Source organism: Thalassophryne amazonica, chromosome 17 (assembly GCF_902500255.1).
Source record: "Thalassophryne amazonica chromosome 17, fThaAma1.1, whole genome shotgun sequence".
In the NCBI taxonomy this organism is placed as follows: domain Eukaryota; kingdom Metazoa; phylum Chordata; class Actinopteri; order Batrachoidiformes; family Batrachoididae; genus Thalassophryne; species Thalassophryne amazonica.
The window spans coordinates 8671808-8687552 of NC_047119.1; the positions used below are offsets into that span (position 1 = coordinate 8671808).

Here is a 15745-nt window from a genome sequence, read left to right on the forward strand (position 1 = left end):
TTGCGTCCATTTCATGGACCCCTTTTTCTAAAGTTTAGAAAAACTTCTCAAACTGAAATTAAGATAATACATATTAAGTCATTAATAAACAATGCGCTTTATACTCATATTACGTTATATTCATTTACCAGATTTCAAAATTTTGAATAAATAGGGCTGCAACAATTATTTTTAAAACTGATTAAATAACTGATTGTTGTGTTGTTTAAGCCGTAGTAAGACAGATAATTATAAACTCAATGTTTTCCAGAGGCCAGGATGATGCCTTCATGCGTCTTGTTTTGTCCACAGCCCAAAGATTTTCAGTTTACTACCAGAGAGCAGAAATGACACTAGCAAACTAAACCAGAAAATATTCACATTTAAGAATCTAATTATGCCTCACATCAGGGTGAATGTGAGGCATTATTGTAAAGCACTTTGAGCGTCTGATGCAGATGACAAAGCGCTATACAAATGCAGTCCATTTACCATTTAAGAATCTTGAATCAGATCATCTGGATTTTTTTTAATTCCTCAAAACAATCAAATATGAAAATACATAGTTTTTGATTAATAATTGTAGCTCTTGCGGATGAAGATTTTATCTAGGATTGGGACAAGATGCTTTAAAAGTCGACTAGTTATCTTCTAGTCAAAGAGTCTAACTCACATTTTACTGCCCAGTTATCAAAAACTGGAAACAGAGAGTGTGTTACCGTGCAAAGATTGTTGTCAGTGGCTATTCGTGAAATTCTGTTAGCATGTATTGTCTCTCTTACTGGTCAATATTGGTCACGTGACCATAAAGCTGCATATTTGCTATTGATATACATAGATTAATTAAAAAGAAAAGAAAAACGTTAACTGCAACCGCTAACCATAACCATAATTATCACGGTGTACACACGATAGCCTCCCGTACCAACACCGGCCATTCGTTAGTCGTACCAACCTTGATTTTGAACAAAGCCACTCAAGTCGGGAAAATCACTTCAGTTTGACTTCAACACAAGACAGATGCCACTATGTATTACTATAAAATGTGTAAAAACGCCTGTTATTTAAACACGGACCCAAGTTTTCAAAGCTCAGATACCCTCTACGGAAGTGTACACGATTCTCACTGTTACGGCTACAAAATGCAGTTTTCCATATATCGACGCACCTGTTCAGAAATATTCCGTTTGCTGAGATGATCGGATGATAATTAAAAAGCTTTTATTAATCGACAAGAAGCTCATACGTCCACAAACCCGCCATGTTCTTCTGGGCGAAAGGGTTTGTGGGAAATGTAGTCATTTGGTCAGAAATGACGTAAACGAATGGCAATTCTTCTTCTTCGCTGTCAATATTGGTGGTGTGGGAATCAGCGTTTTGGTGACATACCGCCTCCTTTTGGACCGTCATCATGGGATATCTTTTTACGTCAGTGATTCTCAATTGTCGTCCGGTGACGGACTGCGAGAGATGATTAAAATAAATAAATAAATAAATAAATAAACAAACAAAACAATGTTTTGTTTTGTTTTCAATTTTGTAATAAAGTTGCAAATCACGTCAAAAATATTTGACTGTCTTAAAATGTAAGTAGTGAAAGAAATCTGACCCCTCACACCCTGGACACACAGCGTTTAAACTCCTCCCCTTTGGTCGATGGTACTCAAAACAACCAGACATAGGAACAGTTTCTTTCCACGGGCCATCACACTGAAGAACAACTTAACCTGCCAAAAAAAACCTCACTAATTCATATACCTCATGTACAACTTCAATCTGTCTGTTTCTCCATTGCACACTATATTTCAAATTTTATTTGCACATTTTTACTGTGAATTATTCAGTGTTTAGTGTATACATGCCCGTACTGGGAGTGCAGCACAAACAGGAGTTAAATTCCTTGTATTTTGTAGATAATCTGCAAATAAAGGCTGTTCTGATTCTGATTTACAGTGGGGAAAATAAGTATTTGACCCCCTGTCAGTTTTGCAGGTTTTCCCACCTACAAAGAATGGAGAGGTCTGTAATTTTTGTCATAGGTACACTTCAACTGTGAGAGACAGAATCTAAAAAAATCCAGAAAATCACATTGTATGATTTTTAAATAATTAATTTGCATTTTGTTGCATAAGTATTGGATCACCTACCAACCAGCAAGAATTCTGGCTCACACAGACCTGTTAATTTTTCTTTAAGAAGCCCTCTTATTCTGCACTCTTTACCTGTATTAATTGCACCTGTTTGAACTTGTTACCTGTATAAAAGACACCTGTTCACACACTCAATCAATCACACTCCAACCTGTCCACCATAGCCAAGACCAAAGAGCTGTCTAAGACACAGGGACAAAACTGTAGACCTGCACAAGGCTGGGATGGACTACAGGACAACAGGCAAGCAGCTTGGTAGAAGACAACTGTTATTATTTATTAGAATGTGGAAGAAACACAAGATGACTGTAAATCTCCCTCGATCTGGGATTCCATGCAAGATCTCACTTTGTGGGGTAAGGATGATTCTGAGAAAGCTCAGAACTACACAGGAGGACCTGGTCAATAACCTGAAGAGAGCTGAGACCACAGTCGCAAAGATTACATTAGTAACACATGATGCTGTCATTGTTTAAAATCCTGCAGGGAAGGTCCCCCTGCTCAAGCCAGCACATGTCCAAGCCCGTTTGAAGTTCACCAGTGACCATCTGGATGATCCAGAGGAGGCATGGGAGAAGGTCATGTGGTCAGATGAGACCAGAATAGAGCTTTTTGGAATCAACTCCTCTTACCATGTTTAGAGGATGAGAACAACCCCAAGAAAACCATCCCAACCGTGAAGCATGGGGGTGGAAACATCATACTCTGGGGGTGCTCTTCTGCAAAGGGGACAGGACGACTGCACTGTATTGAAGGGAGGATGGATGGGGTCATGTATTGCAAGATTTTGGCAAACAACCTCCTTCCCTCAGTAAGAGCACTGAAGATGGGTCATGGCTGGGTCTTCCATCATGACAATGACCCCAAACACACAGCCAGGGCAACTAAGGAGGGGTTCCATAAGAAGCATTTCAAGGTCCTGGAGTGGCCTGGCCAGTCTCCAGACTTGAACTCAATAGAAAATCTTTGGAGGGAGCTGAAACTCCAAACCTGAAAGATTTGGAGAAGATCTGTATGGAGGAGTGGACCAAAATCCCTGCTGCAGTGTGTGCAAACCTGGTGAAAAACTACAGGAAACGTTTGACCTCTATAATTGCAAACAAAGGCTACTGTACCAAATATTAACATTGATTTTCACAGGTGGTCAAATACTTATTTGCAGCAGTAACATACAAATAAATTATAAAAAAAATCATACAGTGTGATTTCTGGATTTTTTTTTTTAGATTATGTCTCTCACAGTGGACATGCACCTAAGATGAAAATTTCAGACCCCTCCATGATTTCTAAGTGGGAGAACTTGCAAAATCGCAGGGTGTTTTCTTCACTGTACATTGCATTATTCGCCATATGTCTGTCATACATGCTATATATCGAAATATGTCATTTTAGTCTTGTGTTGAACAGAATTGGGATTAAAGGTCTGAGTGGACCTCAGAAGATTTTCACATTTCAAAGTGGCCATTCTTAAATTTGGAAAAGGCTGCTTTACATAGTAAATTATGTGTTGTTGTCAATTCACAACCCAAAGATACTACAATTTAAATAGCAAAAAGACCAAATCATCACTTGAAAAAATGAATTCAAATAACTGATTATGGAAATTCCTGCTTATCGACTAAATGGTGTCAACTCTGAATTCCATATTTCAAATCCAAGCGTGCATTTTATTTGTAGATTAATGCAGCCCTCTGGAGTTCCTGACAATTAAATAGTACTGAAAACATTAATTCACATCAACATTTCCATGGAAAAAAAATAAAAAGCCACAGCCGAGCAAACAACAAATAAAAGCTTAAAATACTCATCGCCGGCTTAAAACATTACATACAAATTTTAAAGTACTATAATTTACAGGTAGTCTCTATATAACAAATACTGACTTGAAATAAATGCATTATTGTCGACGTCCTGCTTGAGTATTTTCTCACATCAGTGTAGATCACTGTGTCTATGAAAACTCCAAAATTAATAAATCAATATCTGTTTCGGTCCTGGTTATGTAGACCTGAGATAAATGTTGATGAAACATCTACAGCTGTGACTGAATACTTTTAGCACACAGATGGGACTTCATCAGATAACGCTGGCAAAATAAAGCGGAACAGAAGCTTTTTGTAACAGTCTTTAATACTTTTTTTTTTTTTGACACTCAGTCCATTAGTTAGTTTAGTAGATCTGAGGCTGAAACAACAACTCTCTGTAGCGCAGTCCTGAAGCCAGGTATCGAACCATGTGACTGGAGCTGCTTTTCATGCGCCGAGCAGCTCTGATGGCTCGATCCAAAGAGGTGCTCATGGAGCTGCTCGGCATCATTTGACCTCCAAACTCAAACAAAGTGCCCTTGTTGGCACTTGGAGACACAACAGGAGGCTGTGGGTGAGAGTCCCTCATATGACCACAGTAGAACCTAAAGACAAGGTGGAGTCATTAAATGATGATAAAGATTACCACATCATCATTTCAATTAATTTAGTCTGGATTATCAAACAAACTATCATAAGTAGCAGTGACGCCTTCAACTGTTTCTTCTCACAGTCACCAGGTGACACATAGCGAGACACGTCACGTATGTACAGTTTATAACATTCTACTCATACAAAATATTAAAAAAGGTTTAATCAGTTATTAAACTTCACTGGATAATAACAATGGTCCTTTCAAATATCTGTTTAGCAGCCAAGGTAGCATCCTTTAGCACGCAGCTAGCTTGGAGAAGCTTGTATGAGACATTTTGCATTCAGGGGTTTAAAAATGCATTTTTGATCCAAAAAAAATTGTTCTGCAATTGGAAGCACTTGTGGTTAAAGGGTTAAGCCGCGTGCCACATACCACAAAATGTGGTTTACAGCATCCTTCCCCACACTCAAATCCTGGGCTGAATCACCTTCCTGTGTGTCTTTCCCCCGTTTCTTACAGACTTTGTAATAAAGGCTGCAAAATGCTCAAAATATATTTTAATAAAAACAATAGTTGATCTTTAAAAAGAAAACCACATCATTCAGCAGTATGTCCTGCACAACTTTATTATAAGTACCTACTTTCATAAGGGGCAAATTGGAATCATGTGGAAACAGATGTAGGGGAAACCGGGGCACAGTGAATCGGTACCTATATCTGCAAAACTACATATATATTTGCAGCAGTTATGCCATATTTTTATGCATAAAGACGTCCCCCTTATAAATTAGTGTTTTGTTTTTGGATACACTAAGGGTAAAACTAACTGGCAAGTGAGGTCAGTTTTTCCTATTAAAAGTAAATTTTGTGGATGTCAGTGTCTTTGTCTTTATTTCTCACAACAGAGGAAAGGTGGCCCAAAAAATTGTTATTAGCTAGAAGACTCCCCCGTCCAACTGATGAGTATGTATTATGTCTTCTCCAGACTATCAGCTATTTGATAACATGACTCATGTGTGTCACATGCACCCGCGCACAGTGAATCAGGACACAGTGAATCAGTCTAGAAAGCGATTTACTAAGCCCCAGTATCAAGTGGATGACAAATATTACTTGCTGAAGCTTATACGTTTATTTTTCCATGAATTATTTCTATAATTTGTGTATGTAAACAACTGTTTTCACATTTGAACAGAAATTATGACAGTTGTATTTATAATAGTTTCTAAAGGACTGATATCACTATATAAGACACTCTCACATTACATAGCTGGTTTTCTGGATTTTAGTTCTAATATTAAAATCAATTTTAAACACCTGTAAATTACACTTGGGGAGACATAAATAACACAGCCTTATAAACAATAACCTGCTGTGTTAAATCCACAATAGAATGACCTAAAACTATGCATAATGTGTTTATGCAGCCACAAAACAACATTTCTGATCCACTGTTTCCCGACTTCCCCTATTATGTTCGGTAGGAGTTCAGTGGTTAAGTGTCGGATCCAGGTTTTGCACTGATTTGGTCAGTAGAAGGCATCATCACCTATTTCTTGTTAGAAAGATTTGCCAGAATGAAATGAAGTTCAGCATTTGTGAGGCTGAGCAAAGGTGACAATCTTTTATCTGTTTGATGAGATGCAAGCAGAGATCCTTCCTTTTTTGAGAACTTTATAGTTGTGGTCATAGTTGCTGCTTGCACTTCCACTTGCTGCCTTATTTATACTCTCAAATACAGATCAGTAAAAAGTAGAGCCTGACTGATATGGATTTTTTTTAGGCTGATGCCGATAATGATATTTGGATGAAAAAAATGCAGATAATCGATAAATCGGCTGATTTGCCGATAGCCGATAAATCAGCCAATATTATTATTTTTTTAAATGAAAAATAATGTTCTTTTTTGGACCCTTAACAAAAAAGGTATGAGCTAAAAGCTGAAGCTTTGTCCTCATATTGATTAACTTTATAACAGAGAAGAATTTTCAAGTTCAAAAAATGCAAAAAATGCAATTGGAGCAGTTAGGGGGCTATTCAAATGGGCCAACTAGTAAGATATCACTCCTGAAAACAATCTTTGCCATATCACGTGAGGTAAATCTGCCCTACGATTGGATTTTGGAAAACCATGTGACGGAGAACCAATTCCGATTGGACACTCACATTGCGCACGTCATCACACATCTTCTATGAGGAGTACCAAGATGGCCGACGGTGGATCGAAAGTCTGTGGTGTTATCAGCAAAAAAAAAGTAAGTTTCTATCTCATATCATTAAAACGTTATTTACAATTTAGTAAAGGCTGGTCCCAGCTGTCTTATACGATGACATCAGCCCCAGAGGGTTAAGGGCGAATGGCAGTAATTCCCAGAACCCTTCCGGACGACCAGTGAATCTGAATGTTTCAACCTCTTAGCAGTAAACAAAAGTCTTTCATGCTAGAAATAAGGTCTACACAACGTAGGCTTAATAAAAAGCGTGACCGACGCAATGAAGCACATTTGACACATTACTACATAAACTGAGTTAATCAAACTGAGTTGAACTGAAACAGGAGAAATGTGGGGTGAATGTAATCGCAAAGTTATTACAAACAGCATCCTTATAAACTTACTTGTATGCTTTTGTCAGCCGATCAGTGCACTGTGACGGCAAACTACGGGGGCCGGTGATGAACACATTTAAACAGGGGTATAAGCAGCTCTCAGTTGAATGGAGTCAGAGCTCCATCTACTGGACAAATGGTGTAAGGACCTTTTACATTGCCAACACAAACATTATTTCAGTAACTGTTCTGTTTATGAGAAATTATCGGCGTTCTATCGGCAAAATTTCGGCCGATAGTGAGTAGTTTGAAAAGGGCTTATATCGGCCGATAATATCAGCAGGCCGATATATCGGTCAGGCTCTAGTAAAAAGTGATATGTCCTCACTTTAGGGGAGATGGTGACAGACAATATGCTGGAAGACAGACCAGTCAAGGGCTGATGTGTTGGAGATTACTCACAGATATGGCGATGTGTATGCTGGCACACAGTGCAGCAGTACAGGAGCGGATCGAACAGCTGGTTGGCAGTTTGTGTCTGACAATCAGAGCAGAAAATCACATAAGTCTCATCTCTAACATCATGAAATAAAATGCTGGGAAACACAAATAAACCAAGTGTTCACAAAAGATGCAACATAAGCCAGCAGCTGTAATAAATATGAATATTAAATTTTGGAGCCAAGATATCACAAAAACACTGAGGCAATGCTTCCTAAAAGGCACGTAGCTAACCACTAATCCATTGTACTGCCCAGGTCTTTCTTGCATCCATCATTAAACATTTGCTCAAACCTTTTAAATAAAAGGAGAAGAATAATCAAATAAGTTAATACCTTTATTTTTGTGAATACAGTTTCAAACTTAAGAAGAAGTTGGAATTTCCATGTGGTCATTATAAACTATTAATTTATCAAATTTACAGATAGATGGATGGATGGATGGATGGATGGATGGATGGATGGATGGATGGATGGATGGATGGATAGATAGATTTTTGTCATATTGCATAACCCTAGCCTGTTGCTATGAATGGAAAGGTGCTTTTTGACACGCTCCTTTTTCCATAGACTATGTGGCTGTGGTGAAGAATCTGAATTCTGTATTTTGGACAGATGTCTCAGACATCTCCACTATAAGAACAGCTGACACTAATTTGTACACGTCTGACAGCGTTCAAAGTGTTTTTTCCATCTGTCCCTGTTCAACCCACATCAGATTAACTGGATCAGGTGTGTTCGCACAGGATTATCTGATTAAGCTGTGGACAGAACAGTGGACGGGTAAAAACTGTCTTGCGGTGTGTAAAGCCCAGGTTACACATAGACGGTTTTGTCGGCGGGTAGTACGTAGACCGAAGTTCGTGGTAGTTCCGGCTGTTTTCGCGGTGGAAAGGGGCGGAGCATTTCACCAGCGTTTTGAGCGCCATACTTGCCGCAAATATGCGGATAAAACGCCGCTAAATCCGTCAATAAAGCGGCGTTTTGACGCCGTAGCATCCGGCACACGTCAGGCAACGGGGGTTAATACCCAGTTCTATCCTTTACAATCGCAGGTTAAGACGCGTGTGAGAATGGCGGTGTTCTGCTGCCGCCGATAATGCCCTGTGTACCGCTAGATTTATCCAGGCAAATCCTGCGTTACTCCAGGACCTTTTGCATATAGGGACCGCCCCCAGAGTATAATAGGCTGAAGCAGCTGTCACTGCTGGGGGAGGGAGCTCATCTCTCAGCCTTTTCTTCCCGTTTCCTTTTCCCCTCCTCAACGTGTTGCTCGTCTCCACCACAGGCCTCTCCTCTGCTTCTGAACCAGACCTCTTGGTAAGCCAGTTTTCTTTTAGGAGGCATACTGGAGCTTCTCTGCAAAAATATCTGGAGCTGGCTGCGAGTGAGAGGCCTGCATGCAGCGCGCTAGCATTTTTATACTGACCGCCGCCTATCGGCCGTTTGGAACGCCGTTAACCGGGAGGTGGTGTTTAGAACGGCATACTGTCCACTAGCACCGCCGTTTTGTCTGCCTCTGTCGCCGGTTAAAACACCTTTGAGGACGCCGATGTGGGCTCTATCGCCGTTTTACACACCGTTGATTAGGGCTACAACACCGGCCGCCAATTACGGCAGTGTAAACTGCGCCACTACAGGAAGGGGCAGGATGAAACAGCGATTAAAAAGTATTAAATGCTGTTGTTCGCATTGTCTCCATCATCACACGAATTCTCCGGGAGCACTCCCGGAATTATTCGACATGTTGAATAATTTTTTTGACGATTCCCGGTAAAGCCGGAACTAAGTCATGCCCCCTAGTGCCGGCGTTGACAACGGCGTTTGATCCTTGAGACGGTCAAAAACTCTTCCGGGACGCGTCTATGTGTAAACGGGGCTTAAGAGTCTCTTACTTGTTTTCGTTGACCCGCAGACTGGACAGTGACAGGTGCAAGAAAACAGTGTCAGTTCTTTGTCGCCACCAGCTGGCCCTGATTGCAATTGACAGGAAAAAAAGGAAAAAGAGGAAATAAATTTCTGAACATGTTCAAGGTGAGCCAGAGTCACAGCAAGAAATTTGACAAAATTATCCACAGAACTTTCATTCTCATCTTTGCTGTACCTCCAAATATTCAGCCTGTTTCACAAGAGATTTTCAAAGACACTGCAGCCCTGACAGAATAGAGTAGCGCAGTCTTGCGCGATATCGTGGGATTTGACCACTTATGGAGACCTCCACTCCCGTTATGCAATATATACACAGCATAACTTCACACGGACAAATAGTGTGCTGTTTTGTTTTCAACTGCAATTATCGAAGCAGTCGTGAAAAGTGTTTTTTTTTCCAGTTCCCAGTGGAGAAAGGAAGATAAGGCGAGTGGGAGACGTCATGTCGGTAAGTGTTAGCCTACACAGCTAATCAGAGTAGCTCCTTTCTCTCGCCTGCAAAACTGCCTCAACACATTTGCACTCCGGGTTATAAACAAACAACAACACATGTCCACTTCCCACCACATCGTCACCTTTTCTTTGAATTTTCACTCTACTTGCATGTAATTTCCCCAAAAACTCAGAGAAAATGCCATGTTTTTTCCCTGGAAGTAGAGAAATTATGTCATATGTGTCATATTTTACCCATTTCACATGCGCCCTCAAACGAGACTGCGGTGCACAATTAACAGGCTTTGCAATTCTGCCCTACAAGTGGCACGTACACTTTCTCCAATCGGAGCTGCAGAAGCATATAACTCCTTCAGAGGTGTCTTGGTGGCTTCGCTCACGAGTCTCCTTCTTGTACCGTCACTCAGCATTTGAGAACTGCTTACTCCAAACAGTTCACCATACAGCAGCATAAATACTTATGTAAATAAAATCCAAGACACGTTCTGTGATATGGAAATGTTCATGTATCCATCAATCAATCAATCAATCAATTTTTTTATATAGCGCCAAATCACAACAAACAGTTGCCCCAAGGCGCTTTATATTGTAAGGCAAGGCCATACAATAATTATGTAAAACCCCAACGGTCAAAACGACCCCCTGTGAGCAAGCACTTGGCTACAGTGGGAAGGAAAAACTCCCTTTTAACAGGAAGAAACCTCCAGCAGAACCAGGCTCAGGGAGGGGCAGTCTTCTGCTGGGACTGGTTGGGGCTGAGGGAGAAAACCAGGAAAAAGACATGCTGTGGAGGGGAGCAGAGATCGACCACTAATGATTAAATGCAGAGTGGTGCATACAGAGCAAAAAGAGAAAGAAACAGTGCATCATGGGAACCCCCCAGCAGTCTACGTCTATAGCAGCATAACTAAGGGATGGTTCAGGGTCACCTGATCCAGCCCTAACTATAAGCTTTAGCAAAAAGGAAAGTTTTAAGCCTAATCTTAAAATCCCCTGACTTGTCTGAAGAAAACTGGCTGTAAAAGCGATGATTTGTATTAACAGCAATCTTTATATTTGCTTTGTCCAACTTACTTATGAAAATAAATAGTTATAAAAAAAAAACAATTTTGCTAGACCCCTTGAATTAAACCTAAAAGTTTACACTACAAGCATATTTGACTGTTTCATTTCAGGTCCACGGTGATGGTGTACAGAGCCAAAATTACAAACACATATGGAGCTGATCAGGTTGAAACTGTAAAAAAAGTACTATGGATGGACGTACATATCTTACATTTAGACTGCGTGAATGAACACTCAGAACAAACTGCAGCTCGATCTTTGCTGTCGGGTTCATCAGCTGCCTTACACACTTGTTCAGACGGACCAGCATGCCGTGCTGCAACATAAACATACACAGAGAAAGATTTGTTTTTTAATATTGGCCTTGAACCTCTGGGTCTATAATATACATAACAGCATCGACCTATTTCTCAGCTCACAATCTAATTCCTTATTTTATGTCTCACAATAATTTTGCACTTGTTTGTGTCTGACCAGCCAACAATCGTTAAGTTTTATACAGTATGTTGAACAGTTCCTGTACAATTAAAACTTGCTGATTCTGGAGCACCGACTAAAACTGTTAAAGTAAATTTGAGAACCTATATATAATATAATATTATAAAGGTCTGCCCATTGTTTTGCATGAATTTGCATATTGATTTGCAGATGTGCTAGCCTTCTCCTTGACTTCACATGTTTTATTAAAACATGGTCAGGTGTGTGAATTTGTTTTTCACCATACTTAATGCAGCAACTGCAGCAACACTGTGAGCATATGATTTCTGAATTTGTGATACATAGCACAGGATTTACAGTAGTGTTCAGAATAATAGTAGTGCTATGTGACTAAAAAGATTAATCCAGGTTTTGAGTATATTTCTTATTGTTACATGGGAAACAAGGTATCAGTAGATTCAGTAGATTCTCACAAATCCAACAAGACCAAGCATTCATGATATGCACACTCTTAAGGCTATGAAATTGGGCTATTCGTAAAAAAAAAAAAGTAGAAAAGGGGGTGTTCACAATAATAGTAGTGTGGCATTCAGTCAGTGAGTTTGTCAATTTTGTGGAACAAACAGGTGTGAATCAGGTGTCCCCTATTTAAGGATGAAGCCAGCACCTGTTGAACATGCTTTTCTCTTTGAAAGCCTGAGGAAAATGGGACGTTCAAGACACTGTTCAGAAGAACAGCGTAGTTTGATTAAAACGTTGATTGGAGAGGGGAAAACGTATACGCAGGTGCAAAGAATTATAGGCTGTTCATCTACAATGATCTCCAATGCTTTAAAATGGACAAAAAAAAAAACAAAGACGCGTGGAAGAAAATGGAAAACAACCATCAAAATGGATAGAAGAATAACTAGAATGGCAAAGGCTCACCCATTGATCAGCTCCAGGATGATCAAAGACAGTCTGGAGTTACCTATAAGTGCTGTGACAGTTAGAAGACGCCTGTGTGAAGCTAATTTATTTGCAAGAATCCCCCGCAAAGTCCCTCTGTTAAATAAAAGACATGTGCAGAAGAGGTTACAATTTGCCAAAGAACACATCAACTGGCCTAAAGAGAAATGGAGGAATATTTTGTGGACTGATGAGAGTAAAATTGTTCTTTTTGGGTCCAAGGGCCGCAGACACTTTGTGAGACAACCCCCAAACTCTGAATTCAAGCCATAGTTCACAGTGAAGACAGTGAAGCATGGTGGTGCAAGCATCATGATATGGGCATATTTCTCCTACTATGGTGTTGGGCCTATATATTGCATACCAGGTATCATGGATCAGTTTGGATATGTCAAAATACTTGAAGAGGTCATGTTTCCTTATGCTGAAGAGAACATGCCCTTGAAACGGGTGTTTTAACAAGACAATGACCCCAAGCACACTAGTAAACCAGCAAAATCTTGGTTCCAAACCAATAAAATTAATGCCTCGCAGATGTGAAGAAATCATTAAAAACTGTGGTTATACGAGGTCTGTGAGAAAAGTAACGTACCTTTTTATTTTTTTCAAAAACTATATGGATTTGAATCATGTGCGATTACATCAGCCAACCTTGAACCCTCGTGCGCATGCATGAGTTTTTTCACGCCTGTCGGTTACGTCATTCACCTGTGGGCAGGCTTTGAGTGAGGAGTGGTCCACCCCTTCCGTCGGAATTCCTTTGTCTAACAACTTGCTGAGAGACTGGTGCTTTGCTTTATCAAAATTTTTTCAGAACCTGTGAGGCAGATCGAAGTGGACACCATTCGAGAAATTCAGCTGGTTTTCGGTGAAAATTTTAACGGCTGATGAGAGATTATGGAGTGTTACTGTCGCTTTAAGGACTTCCCACAGAGCGGGACGTCGCGCTGCGCTCTGAGGTGCCGTCGTCAGCCTGTTTCGAGCTGAAAACCTCCAAATTTAAGCCTCTGTTGACCCAGGACGTCGTGAGAGAACAGAGAACTTTCAGAAGAGGTCGGGATCAGCAGTTTATCTGGACATTCTACTGTTTAAAGGAGATTTTGTAATGAAAGACGTGCGGACGGATTGGCACGGTGGCAGGCAGCCGGCGAGGTGCGCGCGAGAGAGAGAGAGAGAGAGCAAAAAATCCTCATTTCTAATTTACTGACATACACAAGACTTTTAACCCCTTAATTCAGAGAGTTCAGGTGTTGGAACTGCAGTGTTCAGGCTCGTCACACAAACCATTTGCATTTGATGTTTCTTTCCCTTCTGGCATGTGTTTAATAACTTTATCTCACGTCATTCATCAACTTTCTCATTGCCCAGTTTGATTAAAAGATGTTCCCGCATGAAGCCTAAGGTTGGGAATCTGAATGTATTTACCACGTGGACGTGTCTTCTTACTGTTCAGCTTTCTTCTGCTCTGGACTGTATTTGCATCTGACAAGTTGCTGTGAGGTGCTGCACATGTTTGGGTCCATCTGGAAATGCGAGGCCAAGTGGTGCAGGGCAAATATTCTGAATCTGTTAGTGCAAACACAAAAACATTATCTCATTTATTTATCAGTATGCGATAAAATGCAAAATTAATAAATCAACTTATATACATTCTTATGATCCTGTCCTATTAGCCTTCATATATACAGATGAGGGTGCAGTACTCCATTACTTTCCCATTAACCAGTTTCATTAATTGATGGCCCTATGTGGGGTCATAAACCTATGGTTGAGAACCTAAGTCTAAGGTCTTGTCCACACGGATACAAAATGATCTTTTTGTCTTTGATGTTTTCAAATAGTGTTCCATAAACACGACAATGTTTCACGATCTATCTGCATCCACACTAAAATGCTCAAGTTGACCAAAGAAGCTTCAGTACATATTCCAGGCCTGTATGTGGCACTACATGTTGCGTGAGTGTGCCCGCATGCATTTTTCCATCAATCAGTGGACTTTCTATGGCTGGAAAACAACAAAGATAGAGATAGAGAGAGAGAGAGAGAGAGAGAGAGAGAGAGAGAGAGAGAGAGAGAGAGAGAGAGAGAGAGAGAGAGAGGGAAGCTATGAGCTAAAAACAAGCTAAATATGAAATGATTAATTTTTCACACTTAAGTGTTTGGATCTATCTTGTATGCATGCACACGCACAAAACCGTGCATTTCTCCATCATTCAAGCCAACAGCATCAACTGAAGCAGTAGAAAAATAACATCACTGGATCATTAGCACCTTTCAGTGGACTTTCTATGGCTGAAAAACAACACAGACATGAAAAATACAGGGTGTTTTTTTTTTAACATTACAGGGACTGAAAGAAGTCAAGTGACTGTTGTCTGGTCCATAAAACTCACTTGTCCTCTTCCGACCGGACCGGAGCACCACACGGAAAAATCTCTGGATTTTACAAAAACCAGAGCACCACGTGGAAAAAATCTCTGGATTTTACAAAGACTGGAGCACCACATGGGAAAAAAAAAACTTTGGATTACACAAAGACCGGAGGGCCACACAGACAAAATTTTGGATTATACAAAAAACTGGAGGGCCACATGGAAAAAACTTTAGATTACACACAGACTGGATGGCCACACGGAAAAAAAACTTTGGATTATACAAAGACTGGATGGCCACACGGAAAAAAACTTTGGATTATACAAAAACTGGATGGCCACACGGAAAAAACTTTGGATTATACAAAAACCAGAGCACCACACAGGAAAATACTTTGGATTATACAAAAACCGGAGGGCCACATGGAAAAAAATTTGGATTATACAAAGACCAGAGGGCCACACAGACAAAATTTTGGATTATACAAAAAACTGGAGGGCCACACGGAAAAAAAACTTTGGATTATACAAAAACCAGAGTACCACACAGGAAAAAAACTTTGGATTATACAAAGACCAGAGGGCCACATGGAAAAAACTTTGGGTTATACAAAGACCAGAGGGCCACATGGAAAAAACTTTGGGTTATACAAAGACCGGAGGGCCACACGGAAAAAAAATTTGGATTATACAAAGACTGGAGCACCACACGGAAAAAACTTTGAATTATATAAAGTCCGGAGCATCACACAAAAAACTCTGGATTTTACAAATCATGGATGGTGAGTCCACATAAACTTTAAAGTATCTATTAATATATTAACATGTTCCATGTGAGGTGTTTCCGTGCAGGTGCTGTCAGGCTCACAGCAGTTTAAAAAAAATGCACACACACATGATAAATCAAAATTGAATGCACTGGACAGAATTGTGGGAAAAGGATTCATTTAATATTTAGCTTGT

The 15745-nt window shown here is 40.1% G+C and overlaps 2 protein-coding genes across 3 annotated transcripts in view; both read right to left on the bottom strand.

Moving 5' to 3' along the window:
* Window positions 1-1313, bottom strand: part of zgc:162472 (uncharacterized protein LOC553495 homolog) — a 66206-nt gene extending 64893 nt beyond the window's left edge. The window contains 1 exon segment of the mRNA XM_034192977.1: window positions 1148-1313. The gene's annotated coding sequence lies outside the window, so the exon portion shown is untranslated.
* Window positions 1314-3880: 2567 nt separating this feature from the next.
* Window positions 3881-15745, bottom strand: part of akna (AT-hook transcription factor) — an 82887-nt gene continuing 71022 nt past the window's right edge. The window contains exons 20-24 of one of the 2 annotated variants that reach the window (XM_034192400.1): window positions 13836-13976; window positions 11227-11340; window positions 9473-9550; window positions 7540-7615; window positions 3881-4539 (exon numbers count right to left, since the gene is read on the bottom strand). In XM_034192400.1, coding sequence (XP_034048291.1) covers window positions 4299-4539; window positions 7540-7615; window positions 9473-9550; window positions 11227-11340; window positions 13836-13976 — 650 coding nt within the window. In that variant the 3' untranslated portion in view covers window positions 3881-4298. The remainder of the gene's footprint in view (window positions 4540-7539; window positions 7616-9472; window positions 9551-11226; window positions 11341-13835; window positions 13977-15745) is intronic. The other variant, XM_034192399.1, reaches the window with a different exon arrangement.